The sequence below is a fragment of the Humulus lupulus genome, chromosome 6 (assembly GCF_963169125.1).
Source record: "Humulus lupulus chromosome 6, drHumLupu1.1, whole genome shotgun sequence".
Lineage (NCBI taxonomy): Eukaryota > Viridiplantae > Streptophyta > Magnoliopsida > Rosales > Cannabaceae > Humulus > Humulus lupulus.
In genome coordinates, this window is record NC_084798.1 from 22,303,774 (window position 1) to 22,328,404 (window position 24,631).

Here is a 24,631-nt window from a genome sequence, read left to right on the forward strand (position 1 = left end):
TGGAACTTCTGGTAGGGATGCTATCATAACCTGAGGGGACGACAATATAGTTTTTATCTTGTCAAATGAGCTTTGTTGTTTTTCTCCCCAGCCAAAGGACACTCCCTTTCGCATTAATGCTTGGAGTGGGCTTGTGAGTTCGAATAAAGCTGGTATGAAACGTCGTAGGTATGATACTTTTCCAAGAAAACTTTTCAATTCTTTGGATGATTGTGGTACCCTTATGGCTAATATAGCTTTGGTCTTGTCTCGTCAATGCTTATACCATTCTTATGTATGACGAATCCCAAAAATTTCCCTGCATTTACGCCGAAGGCACATTTGAGGGGATTCATCTTGAGCTTGTACTTTCTACATCTTTGGAATGCTTTCTCAATGTCATGAATATGGTCGAACTTGCTCTGTGATTTGATGACAATGTCATCAACATATACCTCAACATTTTCATGTATCATATCATGGAATATTGCTGTCATTGCTCTTTTATATGTGGCGCCGGCATTTTTCAAACCAAATGGCATAACAGTGTAGTAAAAGTTTCCAAATGGTGTTCAAAAGGCTGTTTTTTCTGCATCTTCTTAAGCCATTTAAATTTGATTATACCAACTAAATCCATCCATAAAAGAGAACATCTCACAGTTTGATGTAGCGCCAATTAGAGTATCAAGGTTCAGCAAAGGAAAGTCATCCTTTGGACAAGCTCTGTTAAGATCCCGATAGTCGACACAAATTCTTATCTTCCCATTCTTCTTCTTTATTGGCACAATGTTAGCCAACCATATTGGATGCTTGCATGTATGAATGAATCCTGCCTTTAGCAATTTTTCAATTTTTGTCTTGATCTGAAGCTGAATTTTAGGCCTATAATTCCTTGGGGTCTGCTTTATAGGCCTGGTCTCTGGTAAGGTACTTAAATTATGTGTAACCAATTTAGGATCTAATCCAGGCATATCTTCATAAGTCCATGCAAAAACGTCTCGATATCTTTATAATAACTCTATTAACTCACCTTGTATTGTTACAGGTAAATCAGCCGAAATGAATACAGGTTTCTTTTCTTCGGGGTTTTTTGCCAAGTTAATCTCTTACAATTTATTGATCTTATATTTTGGCTCTTTGTGTGAGATTGGCTCGTCTTCCATCCTTACGCCATTTTGAAGATGTAATGGGGCCAAGCCACCCTCAATTTTGTCTACAACAACAATGGTGGGGTCAGGTATTGATGCTGACCCCACACACCATCATAATCGATACGCCTTTTTTTCTTTGGGTAACATGACATTTTCTACCTTTCTTTCCTTCTTGGGTTTAACAGTTGGAGGCTCACTTATCATATCGTATTCTTTCCATTTTGGTAAGCACGCCCCTCGTGGTCTTGTTACCATTTCCATGTTATTTTCTAAGAGTTCATCAAAGAACATTGCTTCAGCCATGTAAGCTTCCTCCCTAGTGAATGGTGTTTGGTAGCTGTGATATGAATGTCCTTTCCACGAATATGTGCCTTGATACATTGGTTCAATGCTGATGGCATACAATTGAGTGTGTGAATCCATTGCCTCCCGAGTAAGATATGATATGATGTATCTGCTTTTATCACATGAAACCGAGTGGGACTTCTTATTGGTCCCACTTATAGCTCGACAGTAACATATCCTATTGTTTTTACTGGCTTTGCAGCAAAGCCAGTTAGTGTGATTGTTTGCGGAACAACCCCTCCTTTCACTATTTTCATGGTAGAGTAGATCCCTATTGGCATAAGATTTACTGAAGCCCCATTATCTAACAAGGCGCGTTTGAGTTTTAGCCCGTTAACCTTGGCCCTAACATATAGTGGACGATTGTGAAGAAATGGAGATGGTTGTATGTCAACACTAGTAAAAATGATTGCCCCTTCAGACGTTTTAGCAATATTTTGTATCGGGTGTCCTACTACATAACACGAAGGACCATGATGTTGAGCAATTTGAACTAATGCTTCTGTGCCCTCTTTTTTTTTTTTTTTTGCATCTTGCCCAAACTCTAAGCAATCAAAGAAATTTCGAAATAACTTAGTTCGTAGTAATGGTTCAACCATGATTTTGTACTCACATGTGTTGGGAGGCTCTTCTTCGAATTCTTTGATAAGTATGTCTTGCGATATCCCTGTGAGGACGAGAGGAGATTCCTCTGTGCATGTTGTAACGCCCTGGTTACCCCAGAATAGTTACGGTGAACAGTGAACCGGAAATTTGACCCGCTACCCGAGTCCTTTGGTTAAAACGTGATCTAAGTGTTATTATTAGGTTAAGGTGAAAACCAATAAAAAGGAAAGGGTACATTTCATTAAGTAAACAAACTGCTCATGAGCCTTTCAAAATGTTTACAAGTAGTTCGTAATACAAAAGAGTCGCTACAGTTCCAAATTTACAATCCCCGTCGGCCTAAGCGGCAAAAATAGGGTAAACCCCTAGTCCCTCTGAGAACTCCTTGACCGTGGCGGTCAAGCGGCCCTGTATGTACACAACATCGCCCAAGCTCTCCACTCAGGGTTGGTTAAGCTTTTCCTTCCCTTTACCTGCACCACATAGCACCCATGAGCCAAGGCCCAGCAAGAAAACACTGTAAAGCATGATATAATATCAACAACGGTCATAATAACCATTCAGAACTATCAGTCCAAGCAAATAGGTGGCAATAGCCAAAAGTCACAATAATGAGCATCGCTCTTTCTGGCCATGTGACGATAGGGTCACCAGGGCTTAACTGATAAGTGATTCTCTCATAAGTTTGTTCAGGACAGGTGCATGGCGATTGGTCACCGACATAACCTTCCTCACGACTCTAGAGTCGAAACTATGGACAACATCCCCTAGCCATGTGACAAACAGTCACCAGGGTCATATACCTTGGCTATAGTCATCTGGTTGTAGACCAGGCAAGCGCTTATAAGTTCTTCGACCTTAGGGTCGGTCCCGCATTAATGCCATAGAGCCATTCAATGCGTGATCATCGACTTTGGAGTCAGTCCCTGACTAGTCAGTGTCATAACCAGGTTATCAGCGTTCATTAGCATTTAATGTGCAATCCATGTCCACATATATCAATCAACACGCTTCAATATCAAACCATGCATGTCATATACCTATACAGGGTGCAACTGTATTCATACACTGTTTTCTTACCTCAGGTTCGAGCGAGAAGTACGATAAAGACGACTCCTGAGAACGATCGATCTTTTAGTTACTTAGCGGTTACCTAATCACAACCAATTATAACCTCCATTAATGAGAATCCACGTAAATAGGGTCTTAACCTAAGCACCACTCTCGAGACCTCGAAACATGCCCACACAGTGAGTAGATTTGATTCCGGGCCTTAAGGATTGAAACCCCAAGTCAAAAACCCTTAAAAACACTCAAAACGGGACTTAGAAGGAACAGGGTAGCGCTACAGCGCTCAACCCCTAGCGCCACAGCGCAATACTCAGAACCACCCAAGTGCCAGGAAGCCTCCTGAGGAGCGCTATAGCGCCCTAAGGTGGGCGCTGTAGCGCTACCTCCAGCCCCAATCTCCCCTGAACCGACCTTCTTCAACTCCTTCGATTCTAACTCGATTTCCAAGCTTCCAAATCCTATTCTTGATGCCAAATAAACCCAAAAACCATTCTAGCACACCCCAAACATCACAAGCATGGGAACCCTAGCCAAAACTCCCAACAAAACCATGAATTCACCCTAAACATCTCAGCTACAAAACAGAACCAAAACAAGGCAAACCAGAGAAAACCATGGTTAGAAACTTACCCAAAGCTCGGCTTATGATGGTCTTCAATGGTGGAACACACTCCCAAGCTCCCAAGGTTTGCTTCCCAAGCTTAAATCCTCAAAATTGGTTCAGAAACCACAAAGAAAGGTGAAGAGAAGAAGGTACGGGAGAACTCTTTTGCATACTCTGTTTTCCACTTTCTTCTTCAACTGTCAAAGGTTATATCTATCCTAGGGGTGAAATGTCCATTTTACCCCTAGGTCAATTAATAGTTTCTAAAGACTCCCAAGGGCATATTTGGTACTTTCCTCCTATCTCGTTAATCATAATTAACGCTCTCCAATTCCCACTATTCTCAATAATCATAAACACCAATAATTCACATATTGTTACCCTTTATCTCCCGGTAATGCTCTAATCATCAAAATCACCCCGATACTCAACCCAAGTCCCGACACTTAAACCTGTTGTGACTAAACCGCTAATCAACATTCTACGATCGTCTCATGTCGAATAGCTCGAACAAACCCACATCATAATGTGGTCTCAACATATATCACCGACATGCATACAATTAACATTATATTATAATATAATTCTCATAAACATGCATAAGCACATTTAATGGCGTAATTAAACAATTATGGCCCTCCCGGCCTACTAATCCAGCCATTAACCATAATAGGGAATCAGGGGCATTACACATGTCATAATAGTTCCTCCATTTTGGTGTTGGGGAAATGGTCTTTGTTCCACTATATTTGGATCTATGATGATTTCCCCTTTTTCTAGTCGCTCATGGATGATCTTTCTAAGAGTATAACATCTCATTGTTGGATTATTAATTTTTCGATGATAATGACAATATAAGTCATGTTGTTTTTCTTCTAGTGTAGGCAAATTTGCAATGAACGACAAGGTTACTTCCCCATCTCGAATCCATAATTCTAACAAACTGCAAACTCTTTCTTTGTTGCAAGGAAATTCTGGCAGTTTATTATTTTGCCTGGTTCTTTTGCGTGCCTCAAAATCTTGTCTTCCTTGAGCTAGTGCTATGTCAACACTGCACTTTGCTCCCTTCCATGAATGATGTGCTTGATCGTTGGTGTTTGTTGGTTTGGCAAGGCGAGATATAGTGGCTTTAGTATTTCTTGACTTGGCAATAAGTTCTGCAAAATAATAGATATCATGATTCTCAATATGCAAACGGTACTCATCAAGCATTCCTTTGATGCACATCTTAACCAGATCTTTTTCGGGCATAGTTACGGCACAATCAAGGGCCTTTTCTCGGAATTTTTGCACATATTCAATAAGTCTTTCTCCTATGTTTTGTCTTTCTCCTGAGAGATTAGCTATACTCCATTTATCTTCAATCATAAAGAATTTAGCACAAAATTGAGAGACTAAATCATCCCAACTTCGTATACTCCCTAGTGGTAGGCTCGCATACCAAGAATAGGCCCGATCAGTGAGAGACTTTGCAAATTCTCAGATCCTTAGTTCGAAATCATGTGCATAGAGCCCTAGATCATCAATGTATTGAATAACATGTTCTTTGGCATTGCCAAATTTTCCATTATATTTTTTAAATGTTGGGCTCATGTAGCCCTGCGGATATGGTTTCACCGCTACTTCCATAGGGTGCAGTGGATGAAAATCAATTGAAGTTACTATCGATGATGCTTTACCTCTTTCATTCTTAAGAAGGCCGATTAGCTCATCCTTTGTAACGAATTCAGAGATAGATCGTGTCTCTTCACCAATTCTTTCAGCAATTTCAAATGTTCTATTGCCTCTTGCATTGTCGGGTGTTGTCTGGATACGCTGTTCAAACGTTTATATGCCTCACTGGAGACCCATTTGTCTCGCGCTCATCTGGTAGGCCAATTATGTCAGCAATAGCTACTTGGTGTGTTTGTGGTAAAAGGTACTTCATAATTGAATCATAGCATCTTGAGCCCTCTGAAGTTTTTCGAGTCTTGCCAGCACAACGTTGTCTGCATTCGTTGCATTAGTATTGTTGGTGTTGTTGTCATTTCGTAACTCTAATTGATTCTGAGTTTCCTGCTCACGGATGTCCATAGAGGAAGACATTTGAATTCAAACAAGAGAACAAACTTGAATACCCTACCTTGATTTAGATACAAGTAGATTAATAATCTCCCCAACGGAGTCGCCAAAATGTTTAGGGGTTCTAGCTAAACATTTAATAATAATATAAACAATATAATAAACTATTGATGATATGTGCTTAGGACGAATAAATAAAATAAATAAATATATAAACAACACACATTTACGTGGTTCAGCAATATATGTATGATTATTGCCTACATCCACGGTAGCAAGAATTGTCTTCTTGTGTGATATAGGTTATGATGATTGTTTACCCAAAAACGAATGTTGATGACGTGGCAAGGATTTCTCATACGTGGTTGACACGTGGTAGAGTCGAAACAAAGGGGTGTTGTTCGATTATCGACCAGCTACCCGTTGCTTCGTCAAACCTCACAATTAGATGCGACCAAGCTGGTCGTAGGCTTCGGTTTATTTCCTTAAAAGATTGTTATCTTATAATAACTACGTTGATTATTTCCTCTTTATTACCTTGATACACGGATATTAAGGATAGTTAAAGCCCATTGACCCATATAACCCCCATTGAGCCTATAAATATGTAGGACAGAGCTCAAGGAGGGGACTTTTGACTTTTGAATCTTTCTTCTGAATATTGAGGCTAAGGAGGCTTTGGATGAAGATTGGATTGATCATCTAGAGTTCTTTTCTTTTTCTTTTAGTTTATGTTAATTTCATGTTTATGGATTTCTTAATGATAAACATGAACTAAATTTCTGCTTAGGTTTTCTAATTGACTCTCTTGAAACTCTATTATGAATTAATGCATTTATCTATTTCTTCTTCATCTGAAATCTATTCAGTTTGTGTTTATTGTGTATGTAATTGATTGATCATCTTTTACATATGAATTGTGAATTTGAATCAAAATCTGAAAAGTGAGATTTGAATATGCTAAAATTGAATAGACATAGATTTCAATTTAGAACGAGAGTATCAAATTGGTTTATGTGATTTATGGTTGTATTCATTGCTTCCTATTGTTTGAATTGACCATAGAAATATAGGGAATTCACATTAGGTCGAGTTTTCTATTTCTTAATTCGAATAGTTAACACTTTTGCATGCCTATCATTTTAGTGAGAAGAGTTTCAGTAGTAAGTGAATTAAAGAATAATAGAGTGGATAGTATAGAAGATTAGGATTCCTAATTATTTTACAGTGAATTTAATCCTTGTGTTTTTGTTATTATTTGATTTCTGCAGTTTTTATTTATTTCTATTTTCTTGTTTTAAAAAATTCACAAATCTAGTTTTCATTAGTCAAATAGAAACTAAAAATTAATTATTTGGTAATTGATAAATCAGTCTCCGTGGGAACGATATCAGTCTTACCGGAATAAACTACAAAAGCGATTACGTATACTTGCGTAGCCTTAATTTTCGCAACAAAGTTATTATTATGTTTCCTATATGATAAGTTTCTTTCTACAAGGTAATTGTAGCCAAAAAATTAGCTTAATCAAAGAAACAATTCATTGGACTCCATTTACACTCATGAGTGATAGTTTCTTACTCATCCTCATACATGTAGTCTTTGATTAAACTAAACTATAAATGGAAGCAAGAATTTTGCAACAATTTGGTTAGTTTGAAGCTAGTCATATAAAATATAAGTGTAAATGAGAATAATTCAGTGTCAAGATCAACAAATTCAAAGTAGGTAAAGTTTTGGAATGGTATTCATCTATCTTAATCTCAGGGACAGCTTTTTTGTTGATCCCCAAGGAAAAGTATATACATGTATTGGCATTGTTTGCCTTACAAAATTGTAACAATCATTTCTATTAGAGATTGTCAATAATGAGTGTGTATGCTAATCACTAGGCATTCAAGCGAGAAATAAGATCGATGAAGGCATCTTCTCTGCATGGAATTGTAAGAGCTCCCATTGGATGATCGAATCTGAATTCTTCTTCAGCTTGACTGAGCAAGTCTTGGAATGATGGCTGGTTCAAATATGATAAAGGGATCACAAATCTCTTCATTCTGTTTTCCCCAACATAAACAGCCAAATACCCTTTTGGAACATCTTTTGAACTTGAAAAGGGTCTCTGGATCAGCTTCTTAGCATGAACTACACTTGGAAACCGAAAACCCATTCTTGTGATTGTCTCTAAAGGAAGAAGAAAGAAGAAAAGGTGAAGAAATAAAAGAGATCTCAAAGGGTTTGCAAGGAAAGCTGAATACTTGAGAATGTGAAAATGTGATGTGTTAGTGAACCCAATCTTGTGTGTATATATACACTTTCAAGACCCTTAAAAGACCCTTGATGGGATATATCTAGATGGGGTCTATTGAACGGACTAGTCCTTAAGAAATCGCATGTGCTATTGCCATCCTACTCATCAATGCTTATGTTTTATGTTCACATAGTTGTGTGGCCAAAAGCCTTCATATCCAGCTTGTTGAAAAGAAAATAGAACAGCACCAGGCCCAACAGTCATTTTCTGATTTGGCCAACTCAAATATTATTTTTAAAAATTAAATAAAAAAAGAGTACAGATGTAACTTGCAGGATGTACAAGCTTCACTAGAATCACAGAACATGCTGAGGTACATTTTTGTTCATTATTTCTGTTGTTATGATTGAACTCTCTATCTAATGCATAGATATTTCAACCAATTCTGAACACAAATTGTGTAATAAAATGTCCAAGACATGTCCCCTACTGCAAGGGGCCACATATTTCGATTCAAAATATGCAACGTTACGTTTGATTTCTAATCTTCATGATATGATTCTCCACTGACTGCTGGTTTCTGCATTAAAAAACTTGTCATTATCAACTCTGCTGTCATTGCCCAATAACCTGATGATGACAAAGAAGATTACTATTTGTATTATATTTATAGCCTTTCTCTTCTTTGCAGGGTACTGTCTAGAAGATACAAATTGAGTTATATAGTGCAACTTTTTCTTCAACAGAAAACATAAGAAATAAAAAGATGGCTACATAAGTTTCAACCTAGTTTTCTAATGAAAAAAAGTCTTTCTGCAGTAATTAAATTTTATTTAAATTACAAGTGGGGTTCTTGGGTTTGCATTTTAGGATTTTAACCAGGTCGTGCAATAATTGAAATTAAATAGTTTTGTTTCAGCAAAACTATATTTATTTCTTCTCAGTTCTTTTTTTCTATTTAAACAGGTCTCTTTTAATGTTTTGATTATTCTTATCTATATGAATTTTCTCTTGTTCATTTTTCAGTGCCTAGAAGTTACAAGTCTTTTTCTTATCAAGTAGTGATAACAGCACAACATAAATGAAACCAGTGGAGTCCCAACATGTTTTTCTCAAACAAATAATGGCCATATAAATCACAATTGAAGCCAAACTCACGAGACATTTCATATGCTTGTCTCTGAAAGAACCCCACACAACAAGTTACTACTCGTAACAAGAGTCCATTCATATATTTATAAAGGGTGCATAACCACATAGCTAAGTCATCTAAGTCCTCACTTTCTCTGCAATAAAATATTGTTGTGAACTCAAAACATTCTCTCTCAATAAAATACATAGGAAGATGAGCATGGCATTTGGATTGCTTGGTCTTGTTAAGGGTAAGAAGGCTCTTCAAAGATCACTTTCAGGCATCAAAGAAGCTGCTTTGAGCTCCAAAACCATTCCAAAAGGCTACTTTGCAGTGTATGTTGGAGAGGAGCAAAAGAAGCGTTATGTAGTACCTCTTTCCTACCTAAACGAGCCTGCATTTCAAGAATTGCTAAACATGGCTGAAGAAGAATTCGGATATGATCATCCGATGGGCGGACTCACAATTCCCTGCAGAGATGATATCTTCATTGATCTCACTTCCCAGTTGAATTGATTGTAAATCATAGAACTAATATAGTTTAGCATAAACAATTTTGTAGATCCTATACTTTGACCCTATAAAGGATACTTTTTTACTATACTTGCCAAATTTGTATATAGCAATTGCTCATTTGAGTCTACTTGTTCTCCTTTCATTAAAAATTAAACTGGGATCTTTGGAAAGATTTATGTCTATCTCATACTTACTTCATTCTGTTTTGCTTACTGCCATTTTCTATCAAATAATATCTGTTGTTGCGAAGACTAACAGAATATTATAAAACAAATCAAGTAACTATATTTATAATTGTTTATATTGAAGAAGTGAACAAGTGTTACTACTTTTCCTGATACAGAGTTCTGCAAAATCCAAATGTTATTTTTCCTTTGTTGATCATAGAGCCCTTTCAGAACCCTGATACGCCTTTCAAATATATTGAAGAGTGAACAAGGTGTCTTAGTGATAGAATATAGGGTTATTACCGGCGAAAATACCCAATGTTTATACATTGTTCCGCTTTTACACTCAATCTTTATTTTTTGCGGTGAATATACCCAAACCCACAAAAACTGTGTCTCCGTCACTACTTAACCCCTAACAGCGTTAAAAACGCTTACGTGGCCGGTTGCGTGTACAAACCCAGTCCACTTAACCCCATGGAGCCCAAGCCATGGCTTAGTCTTACAAGTCCAAGTCCACTTTTATATTTTGGGTTGACTCATCTCTCCATCTCTACGGACACACATAAACACACTCTTGCTCCCTCCTTTTTGCTCATTCTATTCTCCTCTCTCACTGCCAACCAAAGCTAAGCTAAGCTCTCTCTGCCATGGAAAACCATGATCATCAACACTGTTACGAATCCCCTCAAAACCCATCTCCCTCTACAATCACCACTACCATCACTGCTCCCACCTACTACAAGTGTGGAGCCGCTGCCGCCTTCAACCCTCATCCGGTACCAACGGCGTACACGACGTACTGGAAGTGATCTATTACGCGAACACCAATGGCGGCGCTTTGAGCATCGGATTCGAGACGATATCGAGAACCCATTTGCGAGCGCGAGAATAAGACTTGACCGGCGAAGGGTGGAGGATCTCGGAAGTGATGTTGCGGCGGAGGAGGCGCCAGGTTGGGCCGTACCTAGCGGAGCTGCTGTTGTGCTGGTTGCTGTTGAAGATTTTAGTGGTGGGGAGAGCGGAAGGGCGGTCGGTGAATATGGCGCCGTTGTGGATGAGGGCTTGGTGGGCAAGGTGATGGTCGGCGATGAAGACGGCGGGGCGGGAGCCGATGCGGAGAGAGACAATGGGGCCGAGGTCGGAGCTTGACGAAAGATGAAGAAATCATCGGAAGGAGATGTCCATGGCGACTTCAAGAAGACCAGGAGGGGTATCGACAATTTTAGTGTATATTATGGGGAAAATGTTTATACAGGAATCCCACTTTTTCTAGATTTGTCAACTTTCTTTATTTTTTACAGATTTTAATTAATTTTTAGAAATAACTATATTATTGTAAAAGGGAAATTTCACTTTTTATCTCTAATAATACCTAATATTACCAAAAAATCCCAACATTAATAATTTTTTCAAATTAATGCTAAACTTTCCTCCCATACCCAAAATACCCCTCCCATTATATCAAAAATTCACAAAACCTTCTCTTCCACTCTCCTCCCTCTCTCTCTCTAATTCTCACGAAATCTCCATAAAACCTATAGTTTTGTATAATTTTCTTGTCAAAATCATTGTTAGTTATCTCCATTGTTTCTGTGAATTCGTTAATATCAAAGGCAACATCTATTTTGAGAGTTTTTGGAGGAGAAAAACCATGGGTAATGAGATTTTACATTTTGTGTTGGGTATTATTTGTTTACATTTTTTTTGGCTATTTTGAACAGATCTGAGCCTATATTGGTGTATTTTTCGGGATTTTTTGAGAGATTCCGCGATCTGTGTTTTTCTGGGTTTTCTGCAATTTTTTTGCTCGATAGAAGCTCGATAACGGTTCGATAACGGTTCGATGGTATGTAGAAGAAGGTCTTTGTAAGAGCTCGATGTAGCTCGATGTTTAGCTCAATAATAGCTCGATAGGTTCGGTTTAGTGCTCGATGGAAACTCGATAAGGGTTCGATAAGGGGTCGAATGGATCTATAATATGTGAGCTCGATAGTAGCTCGATATGAGCTCGATAGGGTTCGATTGAGGGTTTGGTTGTGTTTTATGGTCGGTTTTGAGAAATGATAGCTCGATGCTAACTCGATAATAGCTCGATATGGGTTCGATGGAGGGTTTGGTTAGGTTTATGTTCTGTTTTGAGAAATGGTAGCTCGATGATAACTCGATAATAGCTCGATAGGGGTTCGATGGAGGGTTTGGTTAGGTTTGTGTTCTGTTTTGAGAAATGGTAGCTCGATTCCAACTCGATAATAGCTCGATAAAGCTCGATAATGTTATTTTTTATTGCATTTCTGGAAAAATGACAATTTTCCTGACAATGTTAATGTTTTTTTTTCCAACACAGGCTCTATTGTCTACGTTTTTGTATCCTACAATGGTGTTTGGGAATTACAAGGGAATAAGTGGATTTTCAAGGACCCTCAATGCACGGTGATACCGATGGAGGATACTGTAACGTACTTGCAACTTCTTGACATATTGCACAAGGAACTTAAAGTTGATAAACAGATGTATGAGTTGAAATTGGAGGTTCCTTACACTTGTGGCGACCAACCGTTTACACCCGTTCATGTTGAAAGTGATCTTGGTGTCCGTGCATTCATAGGAGTAACATCTAAAGAAAGGTTGGCCTTGTGTGTCACTCCTGTTAAAAAGATTGTCATTGGAGACCCATATTCCACTCCCGGACCTGAGGGAGCAGCCAGTACTTTAGGATTTCCTATTGGTGACCTGAGGGACAACCAGTATGAGTACAACCCCTATGTGAATGGCGATCTGGTAGCCGAACACAATGAGGAATTAGGAGACAATTCGGTGGATGATGATCTATTAGCTGAACATTTGCAAGTAGAAGAAGCACAAGAACAACCAATACGTCATATTGCACGGACGAACCCACCAAGTCAAGGACGCCGAACACCTGGCACCAGCTCTAGTCGTCATGGTGGAACAGAATATAACTATACAGGGAACATTTCAATATGTTCAACAGAAGATCACAGAAAATGGAGTGCTCCCATGTTTACAAAAGAAGATATCATAGCTTGTAGTCGTTCTGAATCACCCTCATCCGGTATAGCGTTGGGGGAATTACATCTTGGGAAGACATTTGAGAACAAGATGGAATTGAAAACCAAAGCGGCTCTCTTTGCAATGAAGAATAATTTTGAGTTTATGGTTAAGAAGTCTGGTACTGATGTGTTGTATATCACCTGCAAGGATCCTGATTGTGGTTGGAGAATAAGAGGGAAAAAAGTAGCGCGATCAGAGATGTTTGAGATCACTGTTTATAATAGTGTACATACTTTCTCACTAGAATTGCGACAAAAAGACCACCGTCAAGCAGCACCTTCTGTCATTGGGCACCTTATCAAGAACAAATATGCTACTGATGGCACTAGCTATCCACCAAACAGCATAAAGGAGGATATGAAGAATAATTTTGGGATCGATATGAGTTATATTAAGGCTTGGAGATGCAGAGAGAAGGCACTCGGTTATGTTAGGGGGACACCTGAAGAATCGTACTCCAAGTTACCTTCTTACCTGTACATGCTGCAGCAAAAGAATCCAGGTACAATTACTGATTTTGTCACAGATGACGGTCGCTTTCTTTACTGTTTCTTCTCACTCGGAGTTTGTAGAAGGGGATTTACATCATGTCGTCCTGTTATATGTGTGGACGGCACTTTCTTAAAGTCAAGGTACGGTGGCCACATGTTGTGTGCTGTCGCATTGGATGCGAATAACCACATTTATCCAATTGCATTCGCGATTGTTGACAGTGAGAATCATGCTTCTTGGAAGTATTTCATGATGAAATTGAAGGAAGCCATTGGAGTTGTTGATAATCTGTCTTTTGTTTCAGACAGGCATGCTAGCATTATTCATGCTCTTGAGTTGGTCTTCCCTGATGCCTACCACGGCGCATGCTACCATCACATAAGTATGAATGTAATCGCTAAGTTCAAGACCGATCACTGTCACAAGGAGATGTATAATGCGGCATATGCATTTCGGAAGTCAAAATTTCACAGGTTCTTCAATAATATAAAGCAAATGGATCCTGCCATAGCTCAATATCTCGAGGGTATTGGCTTCGATAAGTGGACTCGTGTATACTTTCCTGGGAATCGATACAATGTAATGACAAGCAACTACGCTGAAAGTTTCAACAACAAAACCAGAGACGCAAGAACCTTCCCAGTCACTACTTTTGTGGAATTCATTCGTTTCACAATTCAGTCATGGTTTGCCGCGCGTCGTGAGGAGGTAGAGAAGTGCACATCGAAATTAGCAACAACATATGAGAAAGATGTCTCAGGCATTGCGGATGATGCAAGGTACTTGAAAGTCCATCCTCTTGGACAATTTGAATTTCATGTGGTAGACCCAGAAGGTGATGGTGAGGTGAATTTGATGACCAAATCATGCTCTTGTGGTCAGTTTCAAATAATGGGTTACCCTTGTGTTCATGGTGTGGCTGCGGCCATGTTGCGCAATGTCAACATTTACTCACTGTGTTCACCATATTACACTACTGAGATGTGGAGGGAGTCTTACAAAGAAACAATTTACCCAACTGGCAATGAGGATGATTGGGAAGTTCCCGAGAACATAGAGAAAATGCAAGTTGGGGTTCCCGTTGAAAAACAACCAGTTGGTCGACGGAAGAAGAATAAGGTGGGAAGAAGGAAGACAAACCGCACTCCATCGAATGGAGAAATCATTCCCAGTCATCGCAAGTGTAGCATGTGTGGTGGTCTTGGCCACAACAGGGCTACATGCAAAGCTAGGCTTTAAACTTTTTTTTCCCATTTGAACTTGTTGTATTAATAAACTCTTTTTATTTGATTTTTCTTAAAAGTTATGTTTATGGCAAAGCTAGGCTTTAAACTCCTTTTTCCCATTTGAACTTGTTGTATTAATAAACTCTTTTTATGAAGGTAACAAATTTTGATAATTCAATAACAGTTCGATATAGCTTGATATTAGCTCGATAACAGCCCATGAAAATTATAAAAAAATGTGAACAACAAACTGTACATGTAAAGACCCTGTATATATACAATCATCAAGGTAACAAATTTTGATACCACAAGTCTGTGGTCCACTTGTTCCTGAACACCTCCATATTTTCATCGCAGATAGCTTCCAATGGAAGACCGACCATTAGATGCTCAATATACTTGATAGCATACACACCACAATCCCCACTGTAAAAAAAAAAATATATATTAAGTGCACATTACTATAAATTTAGTTAGAAACAAAATTAGTATGAAGATGATGTTTGTTACCTTCTCTTTGACTGAGGGAGCTCGTGTTTCTGTTTGCGACGCAATGTGAACTGATGCGGCCTATTTCCTGCTGATGGAATCTTCAACATCAAGCTATCAGTAAACAGTTTACTCTGCATTAACAGAGAAGGTAGCATAAAGCACCATGGACTCATAATATCCTCAAGCTTTGCGTCACTAATCACCGAGTTGTCTGAATCGTAAACAGTCAGAGTCCAACTAGAAATGGAAGCCTCAATGGCAAACCAATGTTGTTGTCCATAGTTCTGGCACCAATATACATCCTCAACTCCTCCCCAAGATGCCAGAAACTGCTGCTCGATGCCGGTCAACATGGACATAATGTCAGCATCCCAATAATACTTTGTTTTGTCGGCTGTTTTCTTGAACTGATCATATCGGGCAGGTATCACTTGTGAGAAATAACTGTTCATCACAACTGCATTCTGTCGATATATATTGGGAAAATACTTGCGACGCATACGAAGCATGTGTTTTGCCGCATCAATATGCTGCAAAAGAGAGTACGATAAAAAAATTAGCAAAAACCATCATAAAATGCTGATGTCGAGCTCCATCGAGCTCACATCGAACTCATATCGAGCTCATATCGAGCCAGTATGAAACAGTAAAAAAACAAACTACTTTAACATCCCTATCGAACTACCATCGAACTACTATCGAGCTCACATCGAGCCAGTCTGAAATAGTAAAAATAACCTACTTTAACATCCCTATCGAACTACCTATCGAGCCATCATGAAATAGTAAAGACAACCTATTTTAACATCCCTATCGAACTCCATATCGAGCTCCATCGAGCTCACATCGAGCCACTTTGTTAAGGGAATTTTCACTATCGAACTCATATCGAACTCACATTGAGCTTTTAACATCCCTATCGAACTACTATCGAACTAATATCGAGCTCACATCGAGCCACTCTAAAACAGTAAAAAAAAACAATCTATTTTAACATCCCTATCGAACTACCTATCGAGCTCCATCGAGCTCACATCGAGCCACTCTGAAACAGTAAAGAACAACCCCTATTTTAACATCCATGTCGAACTACTATCGAGCTCACATCGAGCCAGTATGAAACAATAAAAATAACCTACTTTAACATCCCTATCGAACTACCTATCGAGCTCACATCGAGCCATCATGAAATAGTAAAGACAACCTATTTTAACATCCCTATCGAACTCCCTATCGAGCTCCATCGAGCTCACATCGAGCCACTTTGTTAAGGGAATTTTCACTATCGAACTCATATCGAACTCACATCGAGCTTTTAACATCCCTATCGAACTAATATCGAGCTCACATCGAGCCACTCTGAAATAGTAAAGAACAACCCCTATTTTAACATCCATGTCGAACTACTATCGAACTCCTATCGAGCTCACATCGAGTCAGTAAAAATAAAACATGTAAAATTGAAAACAGTCCATAATTAGGTATAAATTGCTTACCCCATCATTGAGCCACGACTGGGGTGTCTTCAACGTCAGAAACCATGCTGGACCGTGACTCCCAGTCTTTACATCCCGCGGGGTCTTGTTGGGCATGTCTCCAAGAAGCCACTTGCACATTGTCCTATAATGTTTGGGATCTGGCTTCTTGAGAGGGTCCAGCACATGTGTAGCCTCTTGTGTAGCCTCGTCTGTTGGTGCAGCTGCAGCAGTACGAGGTCTTTTCCTCGTGGGATCCGTATAGTCCTCAAACCAATCTGGCTTGCGTCTTTGGCGTCTAGCCCTCTGAAACTGAACCCCAGCAACATCCTCAGGGTTGACAATAACGACTCCCGGAGTCTCAGCATCTGGTGTCACAATGATGGTAGGGGGCGTCGTTGGATCATCAACATAGTCTAGCGGAAGATCCAATGACTCTGACTCTGAATCTTCATTGGACCCCCTCGGTTTCTCCTTAACAAATGTCAGGATCTGACTGAGTACGTCCAAGATCACTGACTGGTTCTTCAAGAGGGTCTCCTGTCGACCCTCGACTCTGTCCAACCGCTCAATCAAGTCGGCCAGCTCAGGGGCTGAGGCTGAGGCTGGTGGTGGGGTTGGTGTTGGGGCTGACACTGAGGCTGGGGCTGATGTTGGGGCACAGGTTGAGGCTGGGGCTGAGGCTGGGGGAATAGGAGGGGTGGGACCTGCAACCTCCTCCCCCGGGGCAGCATCAACAAATATCTTGGCTGCCTCGGCAGCCTGAGAAACTTTCTCTGCCATTTTCTCAAAAGTCGCATCCTCCTCCTCATCAGTCTCCGAGGGATCCTGGCCAAGCCCAGGATAAAGGGGAAGATCTCCCTCAGTCAAAGACAAGTAATAGTCTTTTTCTGTTGGCCGAGGCTTCAACATCGGAAGAACAATTAACTGCAAACAACATAAAACATTTGGTTAACTCAAATAATGATAAAATATAAGCATATAGATAAAAAAAAAACAACATAACTTACATTCTTCTTCAATAATATCGGTGCGATGACGGACTTGGTGAAATCCTTGTTCTTCCGATGCGACCAGCTAAGCATCCTCGGGAACATGTTTCCCGAGCTCACAACAAGCTCCACCGCAAGCTGTTGGATAGCCTCATATGCCCAGTACTGTAAGGCGGGGGCATAACCATACATACTGTATTTGGACTCTTGCTGCACCTTGGTATCCTTCTTGGCATCATAGTTGGCCTTTTGCTTCACCATGTCCTTCTTACAAGAATGCAATAGCCTCCTATAAGAGTACTTCCCCCATGGATAGCTGAAGAAGTACTCTACATTCTCAACAATTTTTAGAATATCTCGCCAAATGTGCAGTTTTCCCTCAATGGCATTCAGAACCCCCTCAACAAACAGACATAGACCAAGCTTGTACACATCTTCCACAACCGTACAAGTCTTGAAAGCATGGTCCACCTGTGACAGCTTTACTTTCTCAGCATCGTTGAAATACTCCTTTATCAACCGATCGCTGAGATTACGCCCTTCCAACTCTTCTGGTGACGGGAAGGCACTGAAATCCAACCCCGTCACCAGGGCAAACTCTCCCATGCCGAATCTACAAGACTTCGACCCCAAGAAAAAATGCACCTCATCTTCGTTGTTGCTGGCGATTTTCCTCAGCAACAGTTGATGCACCAAGACTCCGGAGAAATTAAACTCCGAAGCCAAAAAGAATTGCTTAAAAGGGGATTCCTTAGCCCTTTCAAGCAGCCCGAGCTCCAAAAACCTGGTCTTGATGTGATTTAAAGTACTACTACCCCGATATGTCACTCGACCAGGAAAGTGATCACTGAACGGAACAAGCAACTTAGGCATCTGTAACAACACATGAAAAAAATTTTGTAAGAAAACAGAATAAAAAAAATTTCAAAAAAACACTGAAATAAGTTGTCATCGAGCTCTATCGATCTCTATCGAGCTATCATCGAGCTGAAACATACCCTATCGAGCACTATCGAAAAACTATCGAGTTCCATCGAGAAATATCAACAACCTAAATTTATCGAGCCTATCGAGCCAGCATCGAGCCTATCGAGCCAGAATCGAGCCTATCGAGCTAAGAAAAATCTGTCTGTCTAGATAAATAACCATCGAGCTACAGTCTAGTCTCATATCGAACCATTATCGAACCTATCGAGCTATGAAAAATCTGTCTGTCTAGATAAATAACCATCGAGCTACAGTCTAGTCTCATATCGAACCATTATCGAACCTATCGAGCCCTTGTAATATAATACAACATATCCTACCGAGCTCATGTCGAGCTCATATCGAGCCATAATCGATCCATCATCGAACTGTTCAAACTACCTTATCGAGCCTACTATCGAACCATAATCGAACCTATCGAGCCACTGGTTCAAACCCAGAAAAAATTTCCCACAAAATCGGACAACCCATTCCACAAATCACAGATTCAACAACGATATAAAGCAAATATGGACTTGGGTTCAAGATTTTACCTTAGTTTTTTAAACTTTGAAGGAAATATGCTCCGTGGGTCTCGGGTTTGACAGAAAAATGGGAGTTTGCAGTGGGCTCGAGATCGCCGGAGAAATGGGAGAAGGTGGGGGCTCGACGGAGAAGGTGGGAGCTCGACGGAGATGCGGGCTCGACGGAGATGGCGGCTCGACGGCTCGACGGAGGTGGGGGTTCGATGGTTTTTGGGGGATTTTTGTGAGACTGAAAGAGAGAGAAACCGAGACTGAGAGAGAGAAGGTTGAGATTGAATGGGAAGGGTATTTTCGGTAGGAGGGAAAAGCTTAGCATTAATTTGAAAAAATTATTAATGTTGGGATTTTTTTGGTAATATTAGGTATTATTAGAGATAAAAAGTGAAATTTCCCTTGTAAAATTATATTAAAAAATCCACATTAATGAAAGAATCCCATAAAAGAACCTTGATGCCGTATATGGCCGTCTAATTATGGATGAGCTCGAAGTCGAGGTTGCGGAGGATGAGCTTGAGGTCGGAGATGGATTTGCGGAGGGATAAGATGGTGCCGATTATGGGAAGGGTGAAGGGTCCCGGAGGGAGGGTTGGGCTTCTTCCGAAAATGAATTTGAGAAGGAAGAGAGGGATAATGATGAGGCTGAGCCACCACCAACCACCGCCACTGACTTCCATTGATTTGTTTTTCTCAGTCTCTCAAGTAGCCAAATAATAATAGTGCTACTATTTGTGTCAGTTTGGATAGCTATACCCCAGTCAACTTATAGCTTTGGTTCACTTCAATGTCTAATAACACGTATATGTGTCAGGGTTTGTACACGCAACCGGCCACGTAAGCGTTTTTAACGCTGTTAGGGGTTAAGTAGTGACGGAGACACAGTTTATGTGGGTTTGGGTATATTCACCGCGAAAAATAAAGATTAAGTGTAAAAGTGGAACAATGTATAAACATTGGGTATTTTCGCCGGTAATAACCCTAGAATATATAATAAACTTTATTGTATTATACTTTATTATATTAGATTGCATTGTATTATATTATTTTTAGGGATGGCAAAAAAATCCGACAGATCGGGGCGGTCGGAGCCTCGACCCAACGGGGTGCTCCTGATCCGAATATAATCGGGGCAGGTCAAGATCCGACCCGACCCACTAGCAATTGAAGCAGGTCGGATCACGACCCGACCCGGTTGTTATTTTTTTTTTATAATAAAGAATTAAAAAAAAAACTAATTACTACCACTATTTAGGGTTATCCACGATCCATTTCTCTTATATATAATAAGTGTGTAGATAACGGAAATTTTTTGTTTTAACAGTTTTTTATTTTTTTAAATGTTAACTTTAACGGAATATTCTTATATTTAACAGAATATTCTTATATTTAATGGTAGTTTGTAAACACTTAAACTTAAATAAAATAAAATAAATAATTAAAAAAAATTAAAATAGAATATTTTTGTGATATTTACAATGATAATTATTTAGAAATAATAAATAATTTTACAAATTAAAAATAGAATATTTTTCAGATATTTTACAATGATAATTATTTAAAAATAATAAAATCATACATTTTATAACTTAAATAAAATTGATTTAAACTTAAACTCACTTATTAGAATAATATTATATTAAACATATAATATAATCTACTGTCAATTAACAAAAAATTATTTTTTTTAAAAAAACTAGCAAGAAACTTAAATTTAAAATTCACGTATGATATTTAATATTATATTAAACATATAATATATAATCTCTTGTTGTCACTCTCAAATTAAAAAATTAGAACAAATATAAACTTAAACAAAAATAAATAAATTATTTAATTAAAATATGATATTTATTTAAAATTTATATGACATTAATATAAATTTAATTAAAATAATTAATAAGTTTTATAAATAAAACTAAATAAACGTGCATACTGCACGTTGTTTGTATCTAATATATATAAATAAGACAAAATATATTTAAGAGAGATAGAGGAGAAAATTGATGTTTTGCTTTGAAGTATATTAATTTTTTTTTATTTTAGTATGCAAGACCATTTATAAAAGAAAATTAGGTATCTTATTTATGTCTAATATGGGAGATTTTTTTGCCATTTATTGTTATATTGTAACATATTTTAAAAAATTAGTCTTTCTTTTATTAAAGAAAAAGGAAAAAAAAACCTTACCGGGTCGAGTCTGACCCGCTCCATCACATCCGGGGCAAGTCTGACCCGACTCGCATCAAATGCCTTAACGGGGCAGGTCTGACCCGACCCGCATTAAATGCCTTAATGGGGCGGTTCGGGTAGGGGCATAAACTTAGCAGGTCAAGATGGATCTTTAGCGAGACGGGGCTGACCCGCCCCATTTACATCCCTAATTATTTTTATACGATACTATATTTGGTTTTAGTATTAATTAAGATGTGGTATTTACAAAATAAAATAACATTAACAATTATAATTTCAAATAATATCACATTTCAAAATCACTAGAGAGAAAGTGAGGAGATGAAATAATATGAGCTAAAAAAAGAGAGAAAAATAAAATTGTATGATAAAAATGTGACAAAAATTATATATGTTTGGTCCAAAAAGTTACCAAATGATCTTATCCCATATTTTGGCTATGGGTTGTATATGAGATGAGATCACTTAAGTATATAATGAAACCACTTGGGGTACCTATAAAAAAGACATTCTAGCACTTAAATCAGCAAGGATCCTATAAGATTAGAAAGATTTATCTTGATTGGTCCACATCGTTAACAAATAAGCGGCACAATTCAAATAACATAGTTCTAACTAACATTCGATCATTCCCAAACTTTGAGGGTCTGGCAAGAACAACCTTTGATAGGGTCGGGTGAGCTCTAATCTTCAAGCAATACAATCATTTTCTATTAACTTGTTCAGTGTTAGCAAACTTAATTATAATTAAGTAAAGATATTTGCTACTAAAATATCTAAGTTGTTGCAATTGAAGCACTTAAATACATTAGTCTATTTTTACGGTGAAAATATCTTCTATCAACTATTATATTATTTATATAATATGAAATTTAAATTAAATAATGTGACAAAAGTGTGTAACGTCCCAAATTTCCTAATAAGGCTTAGGGCCTTGATTAGGAGATCAGGATGACAAATTATGAAATTATGTGATTATATGATATATATATATATGTGCATCATTATGTGATTATGTGAGTAATATTATAAATGACTTGATATGCATGTTTATGTGTATTAAATATGCATGTGGGCACATTTCTGTTTAATTAGACAATTATTGTAATTTGGCTTGTTAGGGGTATATTTAGCATATATGCGGTATATGTGTGGTATTACATTTCTATATGGATATGTTTGGATTACTTGGCATGAGACGATCCTAGGGAGCAAGCTAGTGATAAAGTCACAATAGGGCTCATAATTGACTCGGAGTGAGTCAAGGGGTATATTGGGTATTTAGCACATTGTCAGTATATTGGGTAATTGGAATGATTATTTAATGATATATTGGGAGTTAGTGAGATCATGAGGGAATTCTGGGAATTTTGACTATTTTACCCCGGGGGCGTTTTTGGGACCCCGAGCATTAGGATTTGTTTGGGTTACTTAAGCTTGAAGTAACCTGTCAAAAATAAAAAGAACATTCTCTCTCTCTCTCTCTCTCTCCCGTTCCCTTTGTGACATCGTTCTCATTTTCGAAGGAAACTCGAGTTTTAGGACTTGGATTCAGGCAAGGATCGAGGCATAACGATTCTAGGGAAGATTAGAGGCATATTAGTCGAATGATTTAGTTGGGAAACAACTCAATCAAAGGTAATCCAAGTTTTAAGTTTTGAGTTTTCGAGTTTTTAAGCTTTGATTGGATTTTATGTTTTGATGAGTTTTTGAGTTGTTTGAGAGTTGGGTTTTTGTAACGTCCTACTACCCAGGGACTGTTACGGTGTATAATTTAAACAGTGTTAAACTCGCTAATCGAGTCATTTGGCCATAATCATGTAACTAAGTAAGATTAACGGTTTAGGATTAAATTTTTTTGTTAAGATACACGTTTCACTAAAACGTTTACTGTATACATTGGGATCCTAAAAATATAATTTAAATGTTAATTACAACAAAAGATTTACAACCAGCCGACCTAAGCGGCAAAATAGGGTTTAACCCTAGTTCCTCTTTAAACCCTCGGCCGTGGTGGTCGAGCAGCCGCATATGTACACATCGTCGCCTAAGCTCTCCAACTCAAGAATGGTCCAGCTTGTTAGGAACGAGTTTCCTAATACGCAGCAAAATGCTGGTATGGTTGGCCCAGTGTACAACAAAAAATTTGTTACACATATAAACTACCTTTAAATATGCGGATCCATTAATATACATACATTAATCATAAACAAGATAAGGATAGAATTCATACCTCTTGAAGCCTATCAAGTGTCATTGCTATCTTTTCGTATTTAGAACGATCTTCCTATCCAAGCCGCTCCCACGTACTCACACCAAGATCTTCCAAAGCGTTCTCTACACCTCAAGAAATGTGTGGGCACTTAGAGAATGAATGATAGTTTATTTGTGATTCTACTTGATGTACTCAACACATGAGATCAAGAGAATAGGCCTGAGAATTGGTTCTTTATTTTCAGGGAGAGAAAACTATCGTTCTATTTTTCACAGAGCGAATGTTCAGAGTTGTCTCACATCATTTATCTAAATAATTTTCTGATTAGTCATACTTAAAAGAAAATATTCAAATTTTAAAAAATAAATCTGTAACCATTTTACAATTTACTTTTTAATTAATTAATTATTCTATTAATGAAAAAATCCAAAAACCAATTTTTGAATTATCCATTAATTAATTAATTAAATAAATAAAATTAAAAATCCCATCCCTGAAAAATGCTGGCCCTACACGCAGTGTGTGAACGTGTAGCTTCCTAATTTCTAGGGATATTGGTTTTTCAAGTTTTATTTAATTATTTATTCAAATTACTTTGTCAGATAAGATCTAACAACCTGATAACTAATTCAAATTTGAATTCAAATTAATTATCTTTTTAATTAATTATCAAATATAATTAATTATTTGAATAAACATTAATCTTTTAAATTCAAATCCAATTTGAACTTATCAGATTATTATCTCCCACTCAAATAAAGATATTTAATTAATTCTACTAATTAATTAAATCCAAATTTTCGAAAAATAAATATTTAATTTATTATAATTTCAAAAATTATAATTAATTAATTATTTAATTAAATTTCAAAAATTAATTTAATTATTTAATATAATTTCGAAAATTATACAATAATTAAATATTAATTAATTTTGTTAACTACAACTAATTTTTAATTAATTAATTAATCACTATTATCATATAATTGCATATTTGGCCTGAAGAACAAGTTTCTTCTTAAATATGTCTTTAAACTATTTTCCCTTCATTTCAACTCTTACCTTGAACAGTGTTGATAGAGCCGC

General features: G+C 37.8%; 2 protein-coding genes across 2 annotated transcripts; one reads left to right on the forward strand and one right to left on the reverse strand.

The window, feature by feature from the left end:
* Positions 1–7,535: 7,535 nt before the first annotated feature.
* Positions 7,536–8,089, reverse strand: LOC133781876 (auxin-induced protein 15A-like). The gene has a single exon (XM_062220984.1). The coding sequence runs from the start codon at positions 7,982–7,984 to the stop codon at positions 7,706–7,708; it is 279 nt and encodes a 92-aa protein (XP_062076968.1). The 5' UTR covers positions 7,985–8,089; the 3' UTR covers positions 7,536–7,705.
* Positions 8,090–9,320: 1,231 nt separating this feature from the next.
* Positions 9,321–9,798, forward strand: LOC133781873 (auxin-responsive protein SAUR21-like). Its single transcript, XM_062220981.1, has one exon. The coding sequence runs from the start codon at positions 9,411–9,413 to the stop codon at positions 9,711–9,713; it is 303 nt and encodes a 100-aa protein (XP_062076965.1). The 5' UTR covers positions 9,321–9,410; the 3' UTR covers positions 9,714–9,798.
* Positions 9,799–24,631: the final 14,833 nt, after the last annotated feature.

Coding starts and splice junctions, on each gene's coding strand:
- LOC133781876 (XM_062220984.1), bottom strand. CDS start 7,984: ATGGGTTTTCGGTTTCCAAGTGTAGTTCATGCTAAGAAGCTGATCCAG.
- LOC133781873 (XM_062220981.1), top strand. CDS start 9,411: ATGAGCATGGCATTTGGATTGCTTGGTCTTGTTAAGGGTAAGAAGGCT.